Source organism: Dendropsophus ebraccatus, chromosome 5 (genome assembly GCF_027789765.1).
Source record: "Dendropsophus ebraccatus isolate aDenEbr1 chromosome 5, aDenEbr1.pat, whole genome shotgun sequence".
In the NCBI taxonomy this organism is placed as follows: Eukaryota; Metazoa; Chordata; class Amphibia; order Anura; family Hylidae; genus Dendropsophus; species Dendropsophus ebraccatus.
In genome coordinates, this window is record NC_091458.1 from 145,854,566 (window position 1) to 145,882,248 (window position 27,683).

Sequence of the window (27,683 nt, forward strand, 5' to 3'; positions counted from 1 at the left end):
AAAACTTTTAAAATAGAGTCAGAATTGTATGAAAATAAAAAAAGAATACTCACCTGACTTAATCTGGCTCCTTGTCCACTCACCACTTCCTGGTTCCTGGGATGCATAGTCCCCAAAGGAACTGCCAACTCCAGTGACCTGCTTCAGCCGGTAACTGAAAGAGTGGGTGGTTCTTGCGGACACAACACCTCAAATGTACCAAGAGGCAGTGGTGAGTGGCAAGGATGGGAAGCCAATGGCACAGCAGTTGTGTATTATCGGGGCAGGTGAGTATAACTTGATATTGCTTTTAGTATTTATTAATAAAGATGACATTTTTGATATTTGGACTTTCATTAGTTTCTGTATCAAGCTATGTGACAGCAGCTAGGTCGATACTGTGATCTCTATGAATGAAGTCAGTGCGGTATTCTTTCTTATTAATTTCAAAAGTAAAACACAGTCAATAAAGATATGCTACCATGGCAGCACAATATGTTTCAATAACTTTAAAAAAATACAGCTGTTAATCATGACTCAGCGAGGACAATGCCAAGTGTATTAACAGTGTGTGAATTCACTCTTGAGAAGGCGAACCGGACAATTACCAGCAGTGCGGCATTTAATACGTAGGTGTAAAGCACAACCGTGTTTTTTTGTATAACTAATCCACTTACATCAAGTGCTGAATGGAAATTACAAGACAGGGACGACATTCGAAGCATTACCACCCTATGGACAGTCTTGTCTTTGTATGATTTGTTTGCTTGGAGGGGCAATCATGTTCATGTATCTCCCTTTTCCAGGAGCTGACAATATAATGAGACTGATATCTTTGATGTTGAATCATTATTAGGCCAGGTTCACACTATGTAAAAACAATGGCCATATTTCACAAAAATGGCCGTTATTTGCTTGCACAACTATGGCCGTTGTTATGAAATATGGCCGTTGTTTTTGTTGGAACCTGGCCTAAGTTTTTATAACTTAAGAGGTCTGACATCAGGTATAAAGGGCAGACATACTATATATGAAGTTTCTGTAAGGGAAAATAGAAACACCAAATAAATCCCCCAAAACAAATATAGCATATTCCTATGTTTCTAATCAAACCCTAAAAACACCAAAAATGGACACGTAATTCATTAGTTCATATAAAAAATATGCAGAAATACATAAAACCAAAAAGAGTCACGCAGATGGAAGAAATACATAAGGGTAATGGGTGTACAATCAGTATATACTTAGACATATATATACCTACAAATCCATTAGGTAAACAGACAGCGTATTATAATAGTTTCAATTCCATAGTGTATATCACACTGTATAAAAAGAAAAATAAAGTCTTGTGCACAGGAAACAAACCAAGTAATGTAGTAATATATACACATTGGAAAATAATCTCTGAAGAAAACCAGCACACTCTGCCCCTGGAGTGGAATCAGGAGGATGCTGCATATGTGTCTGCACCACAGTAATCCACCGACCTATGTTTTGCAGTTGTTTCATTTGGCGATGTTCGACTACTGTGATTTTTATTTGCAAGATCCAATAAAAACCAAGAATTCACACCTGAGGCATAGTGTAAATGCAATAAAAGAAGGCCACTCAAACAGCGAACAATATAAAGAGGGCGCATAAAAATGGCTAACAGCAGCATTCATATATTCAAGCCCATGTACAAAACCTATATATATATACACTACCGTTCAAAAGTTTGGGTTAACATTGAAATGTCCTTATTTTTGAAGGAAAGGCACTGTACTTTTCAATGAAGATAACTTTAAACTAGTCCTAACTTTAAAGAAATACACTCTATACATTGCTAATGTGGTAAATGACTATTCTAGCTGCAAATGTCTGGTTTTTGGTGCAATATCTACATAGGTGTATAGAGGCCCATTTCCAGCAACTATCACTCCAGTGTTCTAATGGTACAATGTGTTTGCCCATTGGCTCAGAAGGCTAATTGATGATTAGAAAACACTTGTGCAATCATGTTCACACATCTGAAAACAGTCTAGCTCGTTACAAAAGCTACAAAACTGACCTTCCTTTAAACAGATTGTGTTTCTGGAGCATCACATTTGTGGGGTCAATTAAACACTCAAAATGGCCAGAAAAAGAGAACTTTCATCTGAAACTCGACAGTCTATTCTTGTTCTTAGAAATGAAGGCTATTCCATGCGAGAAATTGCTAAGAATTTGAAGATTTCCTACAACGGTGTGTACTACTCCCTTCAGAGGACAGCACAAACAGGCTCTAACCAGAGTAGAAAAAGAAGTGGGAGGCCGCGTTGCACAACTAAGCAAGAAGATAAGCACATTAGAGTCTCTAGTTTGAGAAACAGACGCCTCACAGGTCCCCAACTGGCATCTTCATTAAATAGTACCTGCAAAACACCAGTGTCAACATCTACAGTGAAGAGGCAGCTGCGGGATTTTGGCCTTCAGGGCAGAGTGGCAAAGAAAAAGCCATATCTGAGACTGGCTAATAAAAGAAAAAGATTAAGATGGGCAAAAGAACACAGACATTGGACAGAGGAAGACTGGAAAAAAGTGTTGTGGACGGATGAATCCAAGTTCGAGGTGTTTGGATCACAAAGAAGAACGTTTGTAAGACGCAGAACAAATGAAAAGATGCTGGAAGAATGCCTGACGCCATCTGTTAAGCATGGTGGAGGTCATGTGATGGTCTGGGGTTGCTTTAGTGCTGGTAAGGTGGGAGATTTGTACAGGGTAAAAGGGATTCTGAATAAGGAAGGCTATCACTCAATTTTGCACCGCCATGCCATACCCAGTGGACAGCGCTTGATTGGAGCCAATTTCATCCTACAACAGGACAATGACCCTAAACACACCTCCAAATTGTGCAAGAACAGCAGAAGCAGGCAGCTGGTATTCTATCGGTAATGGAGTGGCCAGCGCAGTCACCAGATCTGAACCCCATTGAGCTGTTGTGGGAGCAGCTTGTCCGTATGGTACGCCAGAAGTGCCCATCCAACCAATCCAACTTGTGGGAGCTGCTTCTAGAAGCGTGGGGGGCAATTTCTCCAGCTTACCTTAACAGATTAACAGCTAGAATGCCAAAGGTGTGCAATGCTGGAATTGCTGCAAAAGGAGGATTCTTTGACGAAAGCAAAGTGTGATGTAAGAACAATGTTATTTCACATACAAATCCTTATTTCTAACCTTGTCAATGTCTTGACTCTATTTTCTATTCATTTCACAATGTATGGTGGTGGATAAGTGTGACTTTTCATGGAAAACACAAAATTGTTTGGGTGACCTCAAACTTTTGAACGGTAGTGAATATATATATATATATATATATATATATATATATATATATATACATATACTAAAATGGCTCAAAAAAATGGCCCCGCACAGTGAAAGGACAACTCAGGGGAGGGGGGTGAGGCTGAAAGAAACAATGTGCCACCACCTCCCGGCTCCAGTGCTGATGCCGCGTACCACCACTCTTGTCCCCTGGGTCCGTTTCTTGGTGTTAGTCAGGGCTAGAGTGTGAAGTGTCAGGGCTGTTCAGCCAGTTAGCAGCCGTAACAGGGACCCACCTAGGCCACTGACTGGCTGAGCGTCCCATGTCACGACCCGGGTCCCCGCTCTAACCAGAAAGCGGCCAGGGACCCAAGCAGTTGTGCATGACATCAGCACTGGTGCCGAGGAGGTAACAGCACATTATTTCTTTCAGGCTTTGCCTCCCCGACACGTTTACAAAAAGTCGCTCTGCTTGAAGTTGTCCTTTTAACCCAACTTATGTAAACAATGCACCAATCTATGAAGGCCCTATTACAAATTTCCTATAATGACCGAAAATGAGAGATTATCTGCCTGTGTAATAACACCCAACGATCAAACGACGATCAAAAAGGCATTAATCATTTCCATTCAACATGTTGAAAAATTATCATTGGTAGTCCGCCCAACTTTTCGCATATCTGTTCATTTAATAAATGATTCGCAAATAAAACATGCTGGGTGGGTTGTCCTAAGGAACGAGGAAGCCAACATATAACGACCCAAAATGATCGTTCATAACAGTAATCGGTAAATGTAATAACCTCAGAATCATTTGCTACTAAATCGCTAGTTATCTCTAGTGATCAATCGTTATAGTGAAACTTAACACAATAACTGCGACGTGTAAAAGTGCCTTAAAAGCCCTAATACACAAAACTATTATCGGCCATGTTCGTCTTGTCTAATAGTAGTACCAGGGCCATCCTAATCACCAAACAGCCCCCGCTGCCCCCACATATACACTGTACTACTCCTCCCATCATCTGCTCATAGTATGAACAGATGATGGGGGAGTAGTACCAGGGCTACCCTATCACATGCACCTTCCTTGCTGCTGCCAATGATGCACTCACATGCCTTGCCGGGGACTGACTGCAGAGCTCACCACCGCCCCCAGCCTCCTGCCGACTTGTTCCCTGATGTCAGCAGGAGGCGGCATCAGCGGCGGCGGCATCAGCGAGGAAGGTGCAAGTGATGGGGATAGCCCTGGTACTACTCCCCCATCATCTGCTCATAATATGAGCAGATGATGGGAGGTGCAGTACAGTGTATATGTGTGTATACATAGACATGTGTTACATAGACATCTATTGAATCCATAGTGTCCAGCAGGGGGCACACTATATATATAGAAGTCAATAATACTCATTGACTTCTAAATATATAGTGCGCCCCTTCTGGACACTCCATGGGAATTACACCTGATTCGTGACGTCACAGTTTTTGAGAGAATTTGAAGCTTCCATGATCTTCTAAATTAAGGGAAATAGCAGTATATGTGCATTTCACATAATGAATGTACATTAGGAATTTGTCTAACTTTGTAATAAGTAGTAACATATTAAAAGATACTTTTGGCCGAACTTCTCCTTAAATAGCTAGCAAAAGGTTATTAGACCAAAGAAGTATCTATAGAAGGCCAGGGGTCTGGTCCAGCACGTGTTTGGACCAGAGACCCAGAGACTGACAAAGTGAAGAATAAGTGAAAAAGGCAGAGTGTCAATCAAAAGCAAAACAAAGGTTAACTGTTTACTGACAAGAGGGATCTATACAGGGAAGAGATGGGTGTAGTAAATAATCAATTACTTAGGTAGAAGGAATTAAGCAGTATTCAGACTGGTGCAGATGAAACATACAAATATCAGTTTATGACATAGAGTGCAGTCTCGGCTGTATACCACAAGCCGAGCGCCGCACCGAGGTCCTAACAGGTAAAGTCTAACTCTACGTCTCTTTAAGTGTAAGCAGTGGATTTGGAGTTCTTTATAAGGATTAGAGATGAGCGAACCGGGTTCGGGTTTGAGTCTATCCGAACCCGAACTTTCGGCATTTCATTAGCGGGGGCTGCTGAAGTTGGAGAAAGCTCTAAGGTTGTCTGGAAAACATGGATACAACCAATGACTATATCCATGATTTCCACATAGCCTTAGGGCTTTATCCAACTTCAGCAGCCACCGCTAATCAAATGACGAAAGTTCGAGTTCGGATTGACTCGAGCATGCTCGAGGTTTGCTCATTTCTAATAAGGATCCATTTTGGTTATATTGAATTTACTTTTATATAAATAATACCCATGAACCCATGATACCCATCTCAGACCACCAGAAATATTGGCTGTTTCTAGGGTTACCAAACAGGATCAAGGGTAAATGTTTTATTTCCATTGTTCTCACCAAAGTACTTGGAAAAACCTTTATGAAAAATCCTGCTTTTCCCCTTGCCAATTTATTTCTCTTGCATAGGGGTCCTATGCTTTCTGTACCTTTTTTTATTTCTTTTGTATGTCTATCATACTTTTTTTTTGGCATTTGAGTAAATACAAATATATTGTAGTGTCATTATCTTTATTGTAAATGAGTGGGTTTTTTTTTAGTGAAAAAGGAAATTTAGGTCTGTTTAATTCATTTTAACATCTTCGTAGTCGGGGTTTGCACTTTATCGTCATGATCCTGTACAGACACAATAGACTCATACTGTTCTTTTGAAAGGATGACTTCTCTTTTCTCACCCACCAGTGACTGCCAGATGACAAATGAGATTTATTCTCAATGTTGTTTTGCATTTTATAGCTAGACATAGTAACTGTGGAACTTATTATAGACACTGACACATTTTTGTTGGCATTAGTTGGCATTGTCCTTTTCTTGGTCGAAGACATTTGTATGTGAATGAGTTAATAACAATTTGTTACATTCATTTACAAAACTAGTTCTATGTATTTTTTTGTAAAGCATTCAGGATTGCCTGAAAATCATCTGCTGCAAATAAATGGGCAACATGCTGTTTATTCCTGATGGTCTGAGCTCCAGCAGTAGTCTCAGATACCTATCAGCATACATAATGCCTTTTATAGATCACTGGGAAACATTCTGTTCATCTTCCTGGCTTCTTCTTCTTCCTCCCCATTCACATGCTAGTTTTCCAGTTGTATCCGATATAAGTGTGTGCATCAGAAGTGTTGCTTTTGCTTACGAAAAGTTTTGATCCGCTATTGATGAGCAGAACAATAATGAGACAGTTAGACAGTAGCTTGAGTGTAATTGGTTTCTTTTACTTGAATTGGGCCGTTTGTCTGCAGTACATCCTGACTTACACCCTGAAGATGCAGAAAATCCTCACTTCCTGGTCCATTCTGTCTCCACTATTTTGTCCTCCCCCTCCCTTCTGAGACAAAGGTCACATGATCTCTATCTCCTCTGCTCCAGGCAAGCTGTAACACCTCATCTGTAACCCCGCCCACCACTGACATTACACAGTGATCACCTGGCCAAGGGTAGGGAAACAACAGAAGAAGTGCAGAGTCGGCCGTAACAGGGGGATCAGGAAGGACACCACTGGAGTTCCACACTCCACTCCACACTGGAGTTCCACATATTCTAAATTCTGTCCCTTATTCCTATTTCAGGAGTCACGTTGATCCAGAGATTATTCTGATCGCCATTATGGAGTCGGGAAGGATTTTTTTCCCAGTGATGAGGCTACTGTCGTCTGCCTTACAAGGGTTTTTTTTGCCTTCCTCTGGATCAACACAGGTTGAATTTGATGGACTCCTGTCCTTTTCAACCTTATAAACTAATAATTGGCCTAACACCCCCAAATAAATTAGAATTGTCCCTTTTCCCCAGCTAAATAGGTATGGCCGCCATTCCCATTAGAGGATGCCATGATGCAATTACAAAGCCTCTGTGCGGCCAGGACAGTAGAAACCCCCCACAAGTGACCCCATTCTGGAAACTACACCCCATAAGGAATCTAACAAGGGGGGCAGTGGGGATATGGATCCCTGGTGACAAGCACATTTGTGCCGTAAAAAAAAAAAAAAAATGGTATTTTTTATTTTCACGGCACATGTTCTACATATGTGCCTGTTACCAGTGGGGTCCATATGCTCACTGCACCCCTTGTTAGATTCCTTATGGGGTGTAGTTTACAGAATGGGGTCACTTGTGGGGGGTTTCTACTGTCCTGGCAGCACAGGAGCTTTGTAATTGCGACATGGCCTCCATCCTCAATTTCAGACTCTAAATGGCGCTCTGTCCCTTTGGTGGCTTGCCCTGTGCCCATATGGCACATTATGTCCACATGTGGAGTATTTTCGTACTCGGGGGAAATTACCCTACACAATTTGCATTCATTTTCTTTTTTAACCCCTTGTGGAAATGGAAAAAATCAAGGCTAGACCAACATTTAGTGTAAAAAATGTTTAATTTTTACACTAAATCATTGATTTTGTCTTGATTTTTTCATTTTCACAAGGGGTTAAAAGATAATAAAAAAACACAAAATGTGTAGAGCAATTTCCCCTCAGTACAGAAATACCCCACATGTGGACTTAAGGCGACATGCAGGTGCAGGGTAAGCCTCCAAAGGGAAGGAGCGCCATTTGGCTTTTGGAGGCTGGATTTGGCTGGAATGGATTTCGAGGGCCTTGTTGCATTTGAAAGGCCTCTGTGTTGCCAAGACAGTTGAAACCCCCCACAAGTGACCCCATTATAGAAACTACACCCCTCATGGAATGTAACAAGGGGTGTAGTGAGCATATGGACCCCACTGGTGACGGGCACAAATGTGGAACAATGTGGTGTGAAAATGAAATATTTCATTTTTTACACTATAATGTTGGTTTAGCCTTAAATTTTTCATTTTCACAAGGGGTTAAAAGGGAAAAAAACACACAAAATGTGTAAAGCAATTTCCCCCGAGTCCGTAAATACCCCACATGTGGACATAAAGCGCCATGTGGGCGCAGGGCAAGCCACCGAAGGGAAGGAACGCCATTTGGATTTTGGATTTGGCCAGAATGGATGATGAACGCCATGTCACATTTACAGAGCCCTCGTGCTGCCAAAACACTGGAAACCCCCCACAAGTGACCCCATTCTGGAAACTACACCCCTCAGGGAATCTAACAAGGGGTGCAGTGAGGATATGGACCCCTTGATGACGGGCACATTTGTGACGTGAAAGTGAAAAAATGAAAGTTTTCACTTTCACGTCACATTGTTCCACATTTGTGCCCATCACCAGTGGGGTCCATATTCTCACTGCACCCCTTGTTAGATTCCTTGAGGGGTGTAGTTTCCAGAATGCGGTCACTTGTGGGGGGTTTCCAGTGTTTTGGCAGCACGAGGGCTCTGTAAATGCGACATGGCGCTTGAAATCCATTCCAGTGAAATTCAGCTTCCAAAAGCCAATTGGCGCTCCTTCCCTTTGGAGGCTCGTCCTGCGCCCGCTTGGCACTTTATGTCCACATGTGGGGTATTTCTGTACTTAGGAGAAACTGCGCTACACGTTTGGTGTTCTTTTTTCCGTTTATCCCCTTGTGAAAATGAAAAATGAAGGCTAGAACAACGTTTTAGTGTAAAAAATAGAATTTTTCCTTTTTCACACCACATTGTTCTGAAAATCTGTGAAGCACCTATGGGGTCCAAATGCTCACCGCACCCCTTGTTACATTCCTTGACGGGTGTAGTTTTCTAAATGGTGTACCTTTTAGGGGTGTTTTTTAGGTTTTGGCACCCCAGAGCCTCTGCCAACCTTAAGTGGTACAGTAAAAAATGACCAAATAAAACTGAGGCATTGAAATTCACTAGGCGCTCCTTTATATCTGAGGCTTGTGGTTGCGTCAAACAATGCAATAGGGCCACATATGGGGTATTTCTATAAACTACAGAAACGGAGCAATCAATATTGGGGTGCATTTCTCTGCTAATAGGTTTATCATTATGAAAGATATTGGATTACAATAAAATATCTCTGCACAGAAAATGTAAATTTTCTAATTTCTTACACACTTAGCTTTTATTTCTGTGACTCCCCAAAAGGGTTAAAAAACTTTTTAGATGTGCTTTTGCAGAGTTTGGGGGGTGCAGTTTCTGAAATGGGGTGCTTTGTGGGGCTTTATAACATGCAGTCCCCTCAAATACACTTTCAGGCTATGTTCACACTATGTATGTGTGCGGCTGTATTTTTTATGCAGCTGGAAATGTGCGGCTGAAACTACGGCCGTGGGAAAAAATAGACATGCGGCTGAAAACATACGGTCATTTACTTGGAAATCTGGTTCAACTAAAAATAACAAATAAAATCTTAAGAAAGTGATGCAAACACCTCTGGATGCATCTGGGAAAGCAGGGAAACAGTTTACATGAATTGCTATTACCGGGGTTTGCGATCCTCTTCAGTATGCCCATGCCGATGCCTCTCATGGTTAATATATTGAATTAATAAAACACATTTTCTTTGTAATAAAGTCCCTTTCATTGTTCAATAATTAAATTAAAAAAAATCCATCATTTTGCAATTAAATATACTGTTAAAATAAATATATATATAAATAAATGTATATTTATATATATATATATATATATATATATATATATATATATATATATATATTTATTTTTTGACAGTATATTTATTTGCACAATAATGGATTCATTTAAATTAAATTATTGAACAACGAAACTGATTTTATTTCAACAAAAATGTGTTTTATTAATTAAACATTAATTAGTACAGGAAGCTCCAGTAAGCCGTTAATTCATATTGCCGGCAATAGAGCATTCTGTACTAATCATCACTTTACTTTAATTAAAACATCAAATGTTTCTTCTAATTAAAACATCAAATGTTTCTTCTAATTATGTTATCACAATAGCATTATTAGAAGAAACATTTAGAATTATATGTGCGCTCAGCTGATTGGCTGATCGGCTCAGCGCACATATAAAGAGCCGGTCCGCAGCACAGTGACTTCATTGTGCTGCGGACCAGCGAAGAGGACACATCGGGGTGAGTATAGAGCTCTCCCCACCCCCTCCCCTGCACTGCACCCATACCAGTAAGGAAGGGGGGTCACTTAACCCCTTCCTTGCTGGGATGGTTGCAGTCTGACATCAGTCTGGCCCCCAAGGGGTTAAGGGGGACGCAATACATCCTCCCTTAACCCCTTGGGGGCCAGACTGTAAGCAGCGATCTGTAAAGATGCTGCATACTGTAAGGAGCACAACACCGCTCACAATGATGGGTGTTGTGCTCCTGTTTGTGTGTTTTTTGTGTGTTTCTCCCATTTTGTTTTTCAGATATCGGTATCCTGGGGATTACGTCGGATTCCGTGGACTACGTCGATGACCAGCGGTTGTTTGTTGTTTTTTTTTTTTTTTTTATAAAATGGTCAATGAGGGGTGTGGGGGTGTTTTTATTTGAATAAAAATTTTTTTTAACTTGTGTCTTGTCTTTATTTCTTTACTTTATAGACTTAGTAGTGGAAGCCGTCTAATAGACGGAATCCATTACTAAGTTGGGGCCTAGTGTTAGCCGGTATAAAATGGCTAACACTAACCCCCCATTATTACCCCAGTACCCAATGCCACCAGGGGTACTGGGAAGAGCCGGGTGCCAGTGGTCCCGGAGCATCAAAATTGGCGCTTCTGGACCGGGCGGCAGCTGGCTGGTAAGATTTAGGCTGGGGAGGGCCTAAAACAATGGCTCTTCCCACCCTGGTGTTACCAGGCTGCTGTCGTTTGGTTTTTAACCCGGCTGGTTATAAAAATAGGGGGGACCCTATGCGTTTTTTTTAAATAAATAAATAATAAAAAAAAACGCATAGGGTCCCCCCTATTTTTATAACCAGCCGGGTTAAAAACCAAACGACAGCAGCCTGGTAACACCAGGGTGGGAAGAGCCATTGGTTTAGGCCCTCCCCAGCCTAAATCTTACCGGCCCGGTCCAGGAGAGCCAATTTTGATGCTCCGGGACCACTGGCACCCGGCTCTTCCCAGTACCCCTGGTGGCATTGGGTACTGGGGTAATAATGGGGGGTTAGTGTTAGCCATTTTATACCGGCTAACACTAGGCCCCGACTTAGTAATAGATTTCATCTATTAGACGGCTTCCACTACTAAGTCTATAAAGTAAAGAAATAAAGACAAGACACAAGTTAAAAATTTTTTTTATTCAAATAAAAACACCCCCACACCCCTCATTAACCATTTTATTAAAAAAAAACAACAAACAACCGCTGGTCATCGACGTAGTCCATGGAATCGGACGTAATCCCCAGGATACCGATATCTGAAAAACAAAATGGGAGAAACACACAAAAAACACACAAGCCGGAGCACAACACCCATCATTGTGAGCGGTGTTGTGCTCCTTACAGTATGCAGCATCTTTACAGATCGCTGCTTACAGTCTGGCCCCCAAGGGGTTAAGGGAGGATGTATTGCGTCCCCCTTAACCCCTTGGGGGCCAGACTGATGTCAGACTGCAACCATCCCAGCAAGGAAGGGGTTAAGTGACCCCCCTTCCTTGCTGGGATGGGTGCAGTGCTGGGGAGGGGGTGGGGAGAGCTCTATACTCACCCCGATGTGTCCTCTTCGCTGGTCCGCAGCACAATGAAGTCACTGTACTGCGGACCGGCTCTTTATATGTGCGCTGAGCCGATCAGCCAATCAGCTGAGAGCACATATAATTCTAAATGTTTCTTCTAATAATGCTATTGTGATAACATAATTAGAAGAAACATTTGATGTTTTAATTAAAGTAAAGTGATGATTAGTACAGAATGCTCTATTGCCGGCAATATGAATTAACGGCTTATGGAGCTTCCTGTACTAATTAATATTTAATTAATAAAACACATTTTCGTTGAAATAAAATCAGTTTCGTTGTTCAATAATTTAATTCTAACGAATCCATCATTGTGCAATTCAATATACTGTCAAAAAATAAATATATATATAAATATACATTTATTTATATATATATTTATTTTAACAGTATATTTAATTGCAAAATGATGGATTCGTTAGAATTAAATTATTGAACAACGAAAGGGACTTTATTACAAAGAAAATGTGTTTTATTAATTTAATATATTAACTATTAGAGGCATCGGCATTCGGCATCATTGCCGGCTATTTTTGAAGTACTCCGTACTGACCGCCTGTCAATCCACGGCCGCATTTCCAGCCGCAAACAATGGTCTTGTTCATTTTTTACGGGTCCGTTTACGATCGGGCCGTAGATTCATACATAGTGTGCACTGTGCAGCCGTATATCGTATACTTTCCAGCGTACGCATGAACCGGAAAAATCCGGCCGATGATTTACCGCCCGCAATACAGCCGCACAGATACAGAGTGTGAACCTAGCCTAAGGCTACGTTCACACTGCGTATGAATCCGTCCGTAGTGCGAACCGCGAATATACGCACATAGTTTTGAGGGTGATGCGTTCGCTTTAAAGTATACGATATACGCCCGCAGAATGCACACTACGTATGAGCTTACGGCCGGATCATATACGGCGCCGTGAAAAATGAACAAGACCATTGTTTGAGGACGGAAATGTTGAAACTCACGGCCGTGGATTTCCATGTGGTCCCATACAAAGTACTTATTTCAGCCAAATTGACCTAGATTTTTCGATCCAAAAGGTTCTGTGTGGTTTACGGGGCTGGGCGAAGATTTCCAAGTAAATGACCTGCCTCAGATCGCTTCGAAACAAGCTAGGGAAGCATAACTGTACTACGGGCGTATGATCGCGGTTTGTACGCATCAGGCCGCATGTCTATTTTTCCCACGCCCGTAGTTTCAGCCGCACATATACGGCGGCGTACTATCTACGGACGGATTCATACGCAGTGTGAACATATCTGATTTTGAAATTTTACTGAAAATAGTTTAATAAATGCCACCATCATAAAGTAGACATGTTGCTAATGCTATTTAATATATAATTTATGTGGTATAAACATTTTCTGTATAAGCAGAAAAGTGTCAAAGTTGGAAAAATGCATTTTTTCACAATTTTTAATGTCATTTTGGTTTTTTTTCCATAAAGATTCGTTATAAGTATCGACTCCAATTCACCAGAAATGTAAAGTACCATATGTCACGAGAAAACAATCTCAGAATCAGCCGGATAGGTAAAAGCATCCCGAAGTTATTAATGAATAAAGTGACACAGGTCATATTCATAAAATTTGTCTCTGTCCTTAAGGCCATTTCAGGCTCTGTCCTTAAGGGGTTAAAGAGGTGGTGGTTGTAGTGGTGGTGCTGGTGGTGGTGGGGGGGGGGGCGAAATTTCAGGTTTGCCTCCGGCAGCAAAAAGCTTGGAATTGTCCCTGGCCGACAGATAAGCTTTTATATTTACAGCTAGATTTTTGACTCTAGCAATTTAACAAACAGTACGACTTAAATCCATTAAAGTGAATGTTGTTTGCTGTCAGTAGGGGGTAGCAATAGTCTCAATCTGCAAACATTACTTTGGATTTTACTGTATCATCGCTACAGTTTGCATTACTATTCAAGGTCCGTCCCTGCTAAATTCAACCGTGGACTTCAAATTCCGCAGACTTATAACGATGTTTAAAAAGCTAAATGAAAATAAATGAAATAAACCTTGTTTTGCATTGTATGCATTGCAGGCGCACCTGGAAATATATATATGTTAGTACAATATTAGTACATTATTCTAGTTCAGGTGGACTGATTGCCCTTTGGGTGCGTCCATTGAATTTAAAGGGGTACTTTGGCTCATCATACTTCCTGAGCAGCTTTGCCGCCGGAAGAGTGATGTCACAGCATGGCTTCCTCAATGTGCTGTCCTCCTCCCTCTTCAGACGCTTGTGTGCCATACTCTCGCGATAAGTGTCTGAAGATGAGGGCAACACATCAAGGAAGAGACGCCGACTGCGCGGAGAAAAGAAAAACTGTAAAGATCTAAAAAGTAACGCCCACTGTTTACAAAAGATGTCTGCGAATAATTGTCATGATCATTATTTTGACGTCCGTTATTTAATACACTGTGTGGATTGGGCGGCCGTCATTCCATTGAGGTCAGGAAATGTTTTCTTTTCAGTTTGACACAGTCAGTCTCTCTGCTGCCTCCTCTGTCCATGTCAGGAACTGTCCAGAGTAGCAGCAAATCCCCATAGAAAACCCTGGAAAACATGGACAGAGGTGGCAGCAGAGAGCACTGTGTCAGACTGAAAATAAAACATTTCCTGCAGGACATACAGCAGCTGATAAGTATGGGAAGACTGAAGACTGGATATATATAATAATTACAACATCTATATAACTTTCTGACACCAGTTGATTTCAAAGAAAAAGATTTTCCCCGGATAACCTGCACTGTGCATGCGTCACGGCGCTGTAGTCCTCGCCAGTGATTGGCTGGGAGGCCTGTCAGCTCAGAGACCTGCCCTGAAGCTGCAACTGAGCCGGGACGCATTCAGAGAGCCGGGACGCATTCAGAGAGCGTGGAAAGGTAATGTATTAAAGCGACTCTGTACCCACAGTCTGGACCCCCCTCCCCCAAACGTACCTTTGGATAGCTGCTTTTAATACAAGATCTGTCCTGGGGTCTGTTTGGCAGGTGATGCAGTTATTGTCCTAGAAAACAACTTTTAAACTTGCAGCCCTGTGTCAAATTGTCGTGGCCTAGAGCACCCATGTTCTAGGATTGCGAGATCCTTCCATCCCTCCTTTCCACCCTCTTCACCATTAAGAATGTCCCTAGAACAACTTCTTCTATTCATCACCTGTGTGAACACTGCACATGGGCAGCATCATTAACCCTTTAAGGACGGGGCCCATTTTCGTTTTTGCCTTTTCGGTTTTTCTCCTTGTGTTTAAAAGGCCATAGCATTTGCATTTTTCCACCTAGAAACCCACATGTACTTTGCAGTGACAGGCTGAATTTTTGCATTTGGTACACTACGAAACCAAATTCAAAGTGTGGTGAAATTGAAAAAAAAAACGCATTTCTTTTATTTGGGGGAACTGTGTGTTTACGCCATTCGCCCTGGGGTAAACTGACTTGTTATGCATGTTCCTCAAGGCGTTACGATTAAAACCGATATGTAACATGTATAACTTATATTGTATCTGATGGCCTGTAAAAAATTCAAACCTTTGTTAACAAATATACGTTCCTTAAAATCGCTCCATTCCCAGGCTTATAGCGCTTTTATTCTTGGGTCTATGGGGCTGTGTCAGGTGTCATTTTTTGCGACATGATGTGTTCTTTCTATCGGTACCTTGATTGCGCATATGTGACTTTTTGATCGCTTTTTATTAAATTTTTTCTGGATTTGATGCGACCAAAAATGTGCAATTTTGCACTTTGGGATTTTTTTGCGCTGACACCGTTTACCGTGCGAGATCAGTAATATGATTATTTAATAGTTCGGGCGATTACGCACGCGGCGATACCAAACATGTTTATTTATTTATTTGTTTACTTTTATTTAAAACCTGGGAAAAGGGGGGTGATTCAAACTTTTATTGGGGGAAGGGACTTTTTACTATAAACCACACTTTTTTTTTTTTTTTTTTTTTTTAACACATATACTAGAAGCCCCCCTAGGGGACTTCTAGTATATATACTTTGATCTCTCATTGACATCTTTGCTGTATAGATATACAGCAAAGATCAATGAGATCGGCACTCGTTTGCTTTCGGCTGCTGCAGCCAAATACAAACGAGTGCCGAGCCGGGGACGGCGCCATCTTGGACGAGTCCCCGGCCGGCATCAGACACGGAGATCGCTCGACGTTGTCCCGGAGGAGCGATCTCCCCCACTAGACACCAGGCAACTTTGACAGCTGCCTCCGATTACCTAATTAGCGGGCACGGCAATCAGACCGTGCCCGCTAATAGCGGCGGTCCCGGGCTACACACGGCACCAGGGACCGCGGCGCTTCAGGGGTCGCTGCGTGGCCCCGCTTTGAAGTGCTAATGAGGACATATGACGTACGGGTACGTCATATGTCCTTAAGAGGTTTTAAGGCACCTGGTGCAGTGTTCAGACAGGTGAAGTATAGGAAAAATCCTGCCTAGGGGCTTTCCTAGTGTTGGGGAGGAGGGATGGAGGGGTGTCGCAATCCTAGGATGTGGGTACCCTAGGCCACGCCAATTTGACACAGGGCTGCAAGTTTAAAAATTGTTTTTTAGGACAATAACTGCATCACCTGCCGAACAGACCGCAGGACAGATCTTGGATTAAAAGCAGCTATCTGAAGGTACAAGCAGTTTGGGGGGGGTCAGATTGTGGGTACAGAGTCGCTTTAAAGGGAACCTGTCACCCCCCGTGCTGGGGTAAAGGCCGCCCGACCCCCGCTACAGCCCCGGATATTCACCCCATCTCGCCAAGTCCCGTTCCTGGAGCTGGTCCCGGGACGGAGATAACACTGTTGGAAGCCCGGAGCATGCGCACACCCAGTGTAATAGGACCCCTACAGTATCAAAGACTAGGTTTTCCCATTCTTGCTCTTAAATATTTTTCTTCTGATCACCCTTGAAGATTACATTCTCCTTTATGTTTTAGTGTGATGATTATGCTTGCGGGGGTTTTGTATATATACAATAAGGGCGATATAGGACTCTTCTCTTAACCTCAGTAATACCATTACTGTTGTGAAATCGACTATCATTGGCATTTTCCTACCATGAATACATATGTAAAACAGATTAGTTCAATCGCCGGCTTCCAGGCTGGATGCGCCATTCCAAATCCAATGATGCACATTTGTAGATCATTCCTATCATTAAAAGAAAGAAAACGGAGTGTAACAGTAGAAATTAGGCTGGAATAGAGGCTACCTGCCGCGCTCCTATCACTTGGTGGGGGGGACGACAGCTGCAGATGCCAGTCCTATTAAGAGAATGAAATAAACATATTTACCAGCAAGATTTAGTCAATGTACTTATGTGTAATAAAGCACAAACTTGGCTCCTGCAGCCTGATGTGGCGTATAACCCTGTTTACTGATAAAGAGACATTTGGAGGATATAAGAGCGCTGTACTGCATTATAGCTGCCATTGCCTTTGCCTCTTCTCCGGAGAAGCAACATTTCTACAATGCGCTTACATGAAGCAAACCCATTACTGCTGCCTTAAAAGAGTTTTTCTGAGATTACAATATTAATGGACTATCCTCAGGCTATGGCCATCCGCATTGTGGAAATATTGTGCAATCTTGGAAAACCCCTTTAAAAAGGCAGTGCTTCGAGGAGAAATCAACAGGGGTTGTGATCACAAGCAGTCTCCCAATATATTTGCTTTATATTTTGTAAGTTTTCTATGTTTAAGGGTACAAACACACTGGGCATAGTGGCTGTGAATTCGCAGTGAGACCCGCTGCGGATCCCTGCCCTGTACAATCTATGGGCAGACAAACTCGCAGCATGATGGACATCCCGCTGTGAGTATGACAGCAGCCCGCCCCGTTAACCCCCGGCCGCCGGAGCGTCTACATCACCTTCTCCCAGCTCCGGCTTGCTTCGGGGCTCCCGGCACGTCCCGCTTGGCCAATCAGTGCGCTGCCCTGCCGCAGCGCACTGATTGGCTGAGCGAAACGTGTACAGGGCACAGATTCGCATCGGATCTCGCTGCAAATTTAGAGTGAGAAATCCGCTGCGGATACGCCCTGTGTGTTTGTACCCTAAATTAGGCATGGGGGACCTTCAGCCCTCCAGCTGTTGCAAAACTACAATTTCCATCAGCTGCTGTATGTCCTGCAGGAAGTTGTATTCCCTCTATGGGGATTTCCTACTGCTCTGGACAGTTCCTGACATGGACAGAGGTGGCAGCAGAGAGCACTGTGTCAGAAAGAAAAAAAATACACCACTTCCTGCAGGACATACAGCAGCTGATAAGTGCTGGAAGACTGGAGATTTTTTAATGGAAGTAAATTACAAGTCTCTGGTGCTTGCTGGGACCAACTGATTTAAAAGATTTTTTTTTTGTGATCTACCCGTTTAAATGCATCTTGATCATAATTTACATGAATATTCCTTTAAATTTCCTAAATCTTTGAACGCTGATGCGGCATTAAAAATCCAGTTGGCTTTGTAGTAAAACAAAATCCTTTGAATTCTGTGCTAAGAAGAATAATTATACAGTGTGTATAGCCATTTGTCTGCTTTAAAGGCTTTGCTCAATCCTCTTTTAAAGATGTGTCTTTTAGTGTACGTTAACGGCAAACACAACCCCGACATTAATCGTATTCCGTTATAAATGTAAAACATCAGCACAAATGGATCTGTGGATCAGTCATTATATTACTGGCAAATGACTGAATTACACTCTCATGAGTATATAGCGTTTGTTTAAGCACCACAGTTAATTTAAATGGGTTTTCCAAGTCCTGACGATTGATGGCCTATCCATAGGACAGGTGCAGCCCTCAGCACCTTCTTTGACCAGCTCTATCATCGGTCGGAGCATGTTTTGGCGAATGCAGTGGTCTCTTTGATTTTATACTTTAGGTCTGTAATGTTTCATGTAGTAAAGGCCGTACAGAGAACTTCAGCCCCGCCCCATTGACGTCAATAAAATAGGGCTACAATACACTGCACTGCCTAAAAATAGGCCATGACTATTATGATAGCGGAAAACCCTTGGTTTAAAGATTTGGCCGCTGTCAGCGCTCATTTGCTCCTTGTTCCTCGCTCGCTGCCATCGCTATTGCACGCGTCAACAGCGAGCGGGGGAGTGCAGAGGGGGCTGTGGAGAGCTGCGGGGGGGCTGCCCGGCCAATCGCTAGATCAGGCAGCCTATAGAAACTAGCAGCGGTCTGCTGCCGCCGCTCCTATTCCACAGAATGACGGCAGCAGATCGTTGCTATCATAGTCCTTTGTCTTTCAAAGGCAACGACGGATAACTGTCAGCCAACATAGTTCATATTGCCTGATTGTTGTGTTTTATTACAGCAGACAATTATTGGCCGTAACGGCTGATAATCGTTTCGTGGCCTCCTTTAAGACTTGGTCATTTACTGTGCCTGATGTCTGTTATAGCGTATACCTTGCCTATACCTCTTATTTTGTGCTAGCTATCCTGCCTTATTGGTTTCCTGACTTGTATCCCTTGGCTTGTGTAACGCCTGGAGTAGTGGATCCACTGGACCGTCACTAGCGATAGCACTAACCTCACCAGGGAGCGGAGTCTAAGGGGCCGCTGGTTTTCACCAGAGCCCGCCGCAAGGCGGGATGGACTTGCTGCGGCAGGCGACCGCCAGGTCACTACCCCTGGCTTGGTTGCTAGTGACGGCGGGCGAGGCGTGGCAGGAGCAATAGGCAGGAGATGGTGCTGGCAGAGGCCTGTAGGCGTAACTGCAGGAGTCAGGCTGAACACAGGAGCAATGGTGTGACAGGGGAGCAGGAACCGGGAACAAGGACTAGGGACCAGGTAGCGGATAGGAATCAGGAACAACAGGGAGCTGGGCCAAACGCTATGGGAAGCATGTAGAGGCTCCAACATCTGTAGTGGGGCAGGGCTGGAATTTATAGGGGAGTGATTGACACATGGACCAATTAGGAGCGCACTGCCCCTTTAACTCTGAGACAGCCGGCGCGCGCGCGCACCCTAGGAGGCGGGGACGCGCGCGCCGGCCGGCACAGTGAGAGACAGGAGCGGAGGAGAGGTGAGGCGCCCCCAGGGGCCGAACTAGCAGCAGCGCCGGGTCCCTGCACAAGGACCCCGACGGCTGCATGGGGCAGGAGGAGGTCGCGTCGGCGGCCCGGACCATGGAACGCCGCCGCGGCCGTGACAGCTTGTATCCTTGACTGTGTGTTTGCCTCCTGGTTTGGTCTGTATTTTAGTCCTGAGTTTCTTTCTGACTTTGGTTTGCCTCATTGACTGTTTATTGGCCAGCAGTTTTGTACTACAAGTAGTATGTGACTCTCCTGGTTTGACCCCAGCTTGCTGACGACCCACCATTGTATCCTTGTCTTTTAACAGCCTCGTAATTGACTTGAATCCTGTTTCACCTATTTTAGCGCGGGGAGCGTCTCCAAGTTATGCTTGGGATATGTTGAGGGACAGTGGGTGTGGGACAGCGTCAGGGCTGCACCTGTCTCTGTGTCTTCTGTGTGTACCCTGACCAGTCCTGACTAGTTATTAGAGATAAGCAATCACCAAAATATTTGAATTGAGTGTTTTTTCAATACTTGAGTACTCAACTCGAGTAAACAGCCCCATTAAAAACAATGGGAGACTTAAATATGTAATAAGATGCCCCCTGCTTGGCAGTGGCTGCAGTCCCTCCTGATCCGATGATTGGTCGATCTTTCATAGTGAACACAGATAAAAGATAGTATACTTTTCCTGCTCCTCCCCGCATGTGTACCTGTCACGATTGAAGCTTCCAGCTCAGCATCGAGATCCTCTGCTAATCGGGAGGGTGGGGTCTCCATAGATACGGAAATGAATTCAGACATTATCTGAATATCAGTGCATTATCATCGGAGTTTGTTTTTGTATCTATGGAGACCCGACCTTCCGGATTAGCAGAGGATCTCCCCGCTGATCCGGAAGGTCAGATCGTGACAGGTACACTTTGAGGCTGGGTTCACACTATGTATATTTCAGTCAGTATTGTGGTCCTCATATTGCAACCAAAACCAGGAGTGGATTAAAAACACAGAAAGGCTCTGTTCACACAATGTTGAAATTGAGTGGATGGCCGCCATATAACAGTAAATAACGGCCATTATTTCAATACAACAGCCGTTGTTTTAAAATAACAGCAAATATTTGCCATTAAATGGCAGCCATCCACTCAATTTCAACATTGTGTGAACAGATCCTTTCTGTGTTTTAATCCACTCCTGGTTTTGGTTGCAATATGAGGATCACAATACTGACTACGTAGTGTGAACCCAGCCTAAGGCTGTGGAAATGCATTATGCTCAGTAGCCTTTCGACAAGCACGCAGTACTCACCCGAGTATGGAATACTTTTGAGTAGCTCAACTATGGAGTACTTTGGATTACTGTAATGCAGTACTGGTTGGATGATGATCATTTTTGCTGAATCCAGATAAGAGAGCGCACCCATGCGCTGTGTGAACGTTGTGTGAACATGACCTTAAGGTGCATAGGCAACATTAGGTTTGAAGATCACCATAGTTATTCACATGTGTATGGGTATATAGCTGAACGAAGAGCATTACGTAGATATCTGCTTATTTGAACACTATAGTTACATAGCTAGTTACGTAGTTAAAGGTAAACTGACCTCGCTATTTAGCTCTGGCGGTTCGCCAGTCGCCCTGCATCAAAGGTCTTAGCAGAAGCCCCATTGTTGAAAAAATCTCACTCCATGCAGATGATAGCTTCATTTATCTGACTGATACTATCAAGTCTCTCTCCGCACTTCTGTCCCTTATTGATAGTTTTGGCTCTTTTTCAGGATTGCGGGTGAACTGTGCCAAATCCATATTGTTTCCAGTACAATCTGTTTCTTGCCCTCCTATGGCCCTTCCAATCCCTTCCGGACCCTATTTGGGGCAATATATAGAACTTACTTTGAACCCAGTCATTCGAAATGTGGAGAGTTGATTTTCAGCCTGGCTATGGCTCCCTCTGTCACTTTTTGGCAGAATTAACCAGATTTTTCCCCCCCTTAAATTCTTATATGTTTATCACTGCTCCCTGGTTCTGATCTCAAGAAAGCTCTCTAGAAAACTGGATAATCTTTTACTGGAACTTCATTGTTTAAACTCGCTGTATTGCAAAAAAGATGGATTAAAATGGAATATCTGCAAAAATAATTACAGTGCCTTGCAAAATATACGTTCCTACTGCCGATGCCCCGTGCAATAGGAATCTATATACATTCCTGACTGTGAGGGGGTATCGATGTGTGCAGGGCTGCTTCATTGGGATCAGCCCTGCACACATGAATGTGCCAAGAACCAGGGATAATGACGATCACGCTGCTGCCTGTCAGTAACCCCTTAAGGGGGTCAGCGACAGGAGAAGTAGCTCTGGCTGTATGTTTAAGGCTTTTCTAGTCGCAGGCCTTTTGCAACCTCTAACAATTTTTCCTCTAAGATTGCCCTGTATTTAACTCCCAGCTGCCGCCATGCTTCATGGTGGGGATGGTGTATTCAGAGTGAGGTGCAATGTTAGTTTTCCACCACACATAGAATTTTGCATTAAAGAGGAAGTCCCCCAAATTGTAAAAAACGTCAGACAGGCGGGGTTTGGTGAGGAAAAACAAACAAGTGAACACACCCGCCCCTGTGCCTCCATTGCGCCGCTTCAGGGTCCTGTTCATCGCTGCCGGCTATTATCTTTTGCAGGAAACCGGGTACGTCACGTACCCGGCTCCTGCAGCAGCAACGTCACAGACTGGCTGAGCGATTGTCGGTGTCTCGCCCCAGTCACTGATTGGCTGAGCGGACAATCACTCATCCAGGTTCATCACGTTGCAGCCAGGACCCTAGCTGATGTAAACTGGACAGGGGAGCGGTGGTACATAGGCATAGGGATGGGTGAGTTGACTTGTTTGTTATTTTGTCACCCACCTACCGCCTGCCTGCCATTTCTTTTACAATCTGTGGAACTTTTCTTTTAAGTCCAAAAAGTTCAACTTCGGTCTCATCTGACCAGAGCACCTTCTTCTATTATTACTGTGTCCACTACATGGCTAGTGACAAACTGCAGGACTTCTTATGTCTTGCTTTCAAAAATTGTTGGAAAATCGCATCAAAACAGATATACACAAATACATCTGGTTTTTTCCCCCAAAAACGGATAAAAAAAAATGGACTGCAAAAATGCTGTGTGAACCCAACCTTACCAGCCGAGAACCTTTCCATGGCCACTTTCTTCCAGAGATAGCAAGGCTCTTGTCTCCAGTTCAGGTGGGGTTATCCACCTAAGAGTGAAAAAATAAAATGCTAGCTGGTCTTACTCACCAAATCCCCTTGAGTATTTTGAGATGTCTTCTGTCTTTCTAGCTGCTGCCATTCTGCAGCCGAACTATAACCAAGATAGTACCAAGAAACTACATTTCCCATCATGCATTTCCCTGATTGGTCTATTTATGTACTCACCCCCTTAGCTTTCTTTCCTGCCCACTGCGCTCATTACTATTGCACAGTAAACACAGGACTATTTTTTCACAGATTTTGCATCACATCACCCCAATATGTATTCCATAGTAGCTGATGATGTAGCAGAGCCGACACCCGTATGGTGTAGCTATGTGCTGAATAACGAGCATCTCTTTACCGGGGGTGGGGAATGTAGTGTAGGTTTAGTTTGGATCTCTGCTTGCTGACTGTGAATGAAAATATTCTAGTTCCATCCAGACTCTAAGAACATCCAAAACGCTTACAATATACAAAGCTGTTACACAAAGACAGGTACATATGCCTGCATTCACTGACAACAAGCAGATATAGAACTATACCTTTTCATATTACAGAAACCTAGGCTCAGGGGCACATGTAAGTCTATGGAAGGAGCACTGGTGTATGGAGATGATGCAGATAATGTCTTCTGGGGTCGGCTACTGGTCTTCAGTATGAGCCAGTTACTGTCCTATTTCTATATATTATTATATTGGATACCTATTATATTGGACATCTGGGGGACCCAGAAGGGGCATACTTGGAGATCAGCTTGTTGACAAGGAATCAAGCTCACAAGCTAGAATTGTACAAAGCAGACAGAACTTTTAAGTCCTTATATTCTATTACTGTAATGTTGCATGTTTTCAATATTGTACATTTCATAATTAGTATTAATATGTTGAATATTAAAGATTTTATTTGTTAGACTGTGTTTTTTAGTAATGTGTATGTATCGGATGATTCATTACTAACGTTACGCCTCCTGATTTTTATAGGTAATCCCAAAAAGATGGGAGGGGCAGGAGAGATGCTGCTTGTTCAGTGTTAACAGGATGAAAGGATACCATGGAGAAGGCAGCCAATCACAGCCTCCATGTCATTGCATCCCAGAAACACGAGAAAGAGCACTGGATTATCCTCATCACGGCCCAGACTTTCGCAAATCTTATCCCCGCAGCGTCTCTGAGTCTTGTTCCCTTGATCTGCACTATTGCCCTTCTAGGAGTGCTGGCGTGACACCAGATTGCCCTGGTGGTCCGGTGAGCATGCCTGAGCCACGGTCCTCCAGTGGTGGTACTTACCCCAGAATGCACCACAACCCTCAACAGTTTGACTGTGATGAATGTATGGCTGCCATTGCTCACACCTCCAGCAAGATAAATCGCTTGCCACCTACTTTGTTGGATCAGTTTGAGAAACAGCTACCCCTGCACCATGATGGCTTCCATACCTTGCAGTACCAACGAACCAGCACCACAGAGCAGCGCAGTGAGAGTCCAAGTCGCATTCGCCACCTTGTGCACTCAGTCCAAAAATTGTTTGCCAAATCACACTCCCTGGAGACACCTTCGAAAAGAGAATATAATGGCACTAGGTATGAAGGACGTGGAGGAGAAGGTTACCAGCACTCCCAGCCTCGACACAGTAAAAGAAGTAAAAGCAAAGATCGTAAGTCTGAACCCAAGCACCGATCAAAGATGGCAGGTTGGTGGAGCTCTGATGACAACCTTGACAGCGACAGCAGTTTTTTGGTGTCAGCTCGTCATGCCATGGAGCATGGAGCTCCCTTTGGAGTGGACACTCCTGAAAGTGCCTTCAGAGACTTAACCTTGAAAAGTCTAAAAGGTGGAGGTGGAGAGGGCAAATGCCTGGCATGTGCCGGAATGTCTATGTCCCTCGATGGACAGACACTTAAAAGGAGCACGTGGCATACAATGACAGTCAGTCAGGCCCGAGAAGCCTATCCCAGCTCAGGCAGCCATCACCAGGACAAGATGCTTATGCTTCAGGAGGCCAAGGGAAAGGAGCGAGGCTATCACTACTTACAGGTAGGCAGGAATGCACATTTTATGTTTTTTTTATTTTATTTCACACATAAAGTATCTTGCTTCTCTTTACTTTCATGGGCTGTTAAACATAGGCTGAAAGCAGTCATGCACACGGGATTTCATTTTGAGCTTCATGTCTACAGAATTGTGTAACTTAACTTTCTATTAAAGCAATAATGCTCTTAGAATGGAAATTATAATAAAACAATCAGCGTGACAATTTGCCTCCAAATATAGCAGCTAGTCAGAAGCGGTCATCACTTTTAGGCTATGTTCACACAACGTAAGTTCAGTAATAATCACGGACGTTGTTGCCGATTTTCAACAACTGCTGTCATTACTACAGAACCTACATTGTTCTGCCAGCTGAGGGAATCCCGGCCGGTGTGTACACATATAGTATACACTCCGTCTGGGATCGCTAGCGGTGCCGAAAAAAACTGACATGTCAGTTTTCTGCAGCCGCTATTTATTGAAAAGCGGCCTCAGAGAACCTGTCAGTGCACACAATGGAGCGTGCAGCGGTAAATTCGGATGCGGGTGCACACGGATGCACCTGCATCCGAATTCAGCAGCAGTGAAGATCATCCGACCGGTACTGGGATGATCTTCTGTGACCTGGCCATTCTGTGACCCGGCCGGGTCATGGAACAGCCGGTGTGTTACAAAGTGGGAACATGGATGGTTAGGATGAATAAAAAAATCCTCTTCTTTTTGCCTTTCATACATATGTGGTGCACAATGACATTAACTCACTTATTACTACAGTGATAGTGTTACCATGCCGGCATGTAGTGTTGGGTGAGGCTGGGTCCGCACTACCTTTGTCTAACGGATGCATTTGTGTGCATCCATTTTTCCATTGACTTCCATTATAAAAAAAAGGATCAAAACGCATCTATTTTTTTTTTAACGTACCTAAAATGTGGTTGACCACGTTTTCGTAAACGAAAAAAAAAAATTGATGCATTTTGATCCTTTTTTTATAATGAAAGTAATTGGAAAAACGTATAAAAATGGATGTACGTAAATGCATCCGTTATTTTTTTGCAAAAACAGATGAAAAAATGGATTGCAAAAACTTAGTGTGAACCCAGGATTGAGGGGCTGTGCACAGAAGATGTGCTACGGACCTTCTTGCATCGTGCATCATTATGATGCCAGGAGATCTGCAGCTGCATACATCTTTACAATATTGTGCTGGCACAACTGCTTTGCTGTGTCAGTACAGTACTGTGATGATTTGAACAGTTTCGGAATCATGATGCCGGAAACTCTGAACTCTGTTCCGTTGCACACCGTCTGTATATACACACACGTGTAAACAAGGCCTAAGAGTAATCACATCCTTTTGCATACAACATTTATTCCTCATCAACAAACAAGATGAGAAGACTGAAGGAGTTTTCTGGGCTACTTGTTTACCATTTTCTATATACCTGATTTTAGTTTAAGAACTAGATTGGAGTACACTATGGGGGAGATTTATCAAACATGGTGTAAAGTGAAACTGGCTCAGTTGCCCCTAGCAACCAATCAGATTCCACCTTTGATTTTCCAAAGAGCCTGTGAGGAATGAAAGGTGGAATCTGATTGGTTGCTAGGGGCAACTGAGCCAGTTTCACTTTACACCATGTTTGATAAATCTCCCCCAATGTGAACAACACCGCCAGGCACATTACTCAAACTATTTAGGTCTGACCATAACATACCTCCCAACTTTTGCTGAGAGGAAAGAGGGACAGTCGCGGCAATGCAAAACGCCCCTAAAGCCACGCCCTCCTCATAGCCACGCCCTCCCCATAACCACGCCCCCATAGCCACGTCACCTATTACCATTATGTAAAAAACAAATATCACCACATCTTCACCACATAGTGACTTATACCCCCCATACCATTACTACACAACATCCACTATACACAGATCAGTATCTCCACTACACTGAGAGCAGGGGAAGGAGGGGGGGACAAGCACAGGGGGCATTGAGAACAGGGGAAGGAGGAGGGGGGGACAAGCACAGGGGGCACTGATAGCAGGGGAAGTAGGAGGGGGGGACAAGCACAGGGGGCACTGAGAGCAGGGGAAGGAGGAGGGGGGACAAGCACAGGGGGCACTGAGAGCAGGGGAAGGAGGAGGGGGGGACAAGCACAGGGGGCACTGAGAGCAGGGGAAGGAGGAGGGGGGGACAAGCACAGGGGGCACTGAGAGCAGGGGAAGGAGGAGGGTGGACAAGCACAGGGGGCACTGAGAGCAGGGGAAGGAGGGGGGGGGACAAGCACAGGGGGCACTGAGAGCAGGGGAAGGAGGGGGGGGGACAAGCACAGGGGGCACTGAGAGCAGGGGAAGGAGGGGGGGACAAGCACAGGGGGCACTGAGAGCAGGGGAAGGAGGAGGGGGGGACAAGCACAGGGGGCACTGAGAGCAGGGGAAGGAGGGGGGGGAC

General features: G+C 43.8%; 1 protein-coding gene across 3 annotated transcripts in view; it reads left to right on the top strand.

Annotated features, from left to right (window-relative positions):
• DLGAP3 (DLG associated protein 3) overlaps window positions 1-27,683 on the top strand; it is a 305,405-nt gene that overhangs the window by 137,026 nt on the left and 140,696 nt on the right. For all 3 annotated transcript variants that reach the window (XM_069971552.1, XM_069971553.1, XM_069971554.1), the window contains exon 3: window positions 24,185-25,237. In XM_069971552.1, coding sequence (XP_069827653.1) covers window positions 24,242-25,237 — 996 coding nt within the window. In that variant the 5' untranslated portion in view covers window positions 24,185-24,241. The remainder of the gene's footprint in view (window positions 1-24,184; window positions 25,238-27,683) is intronic.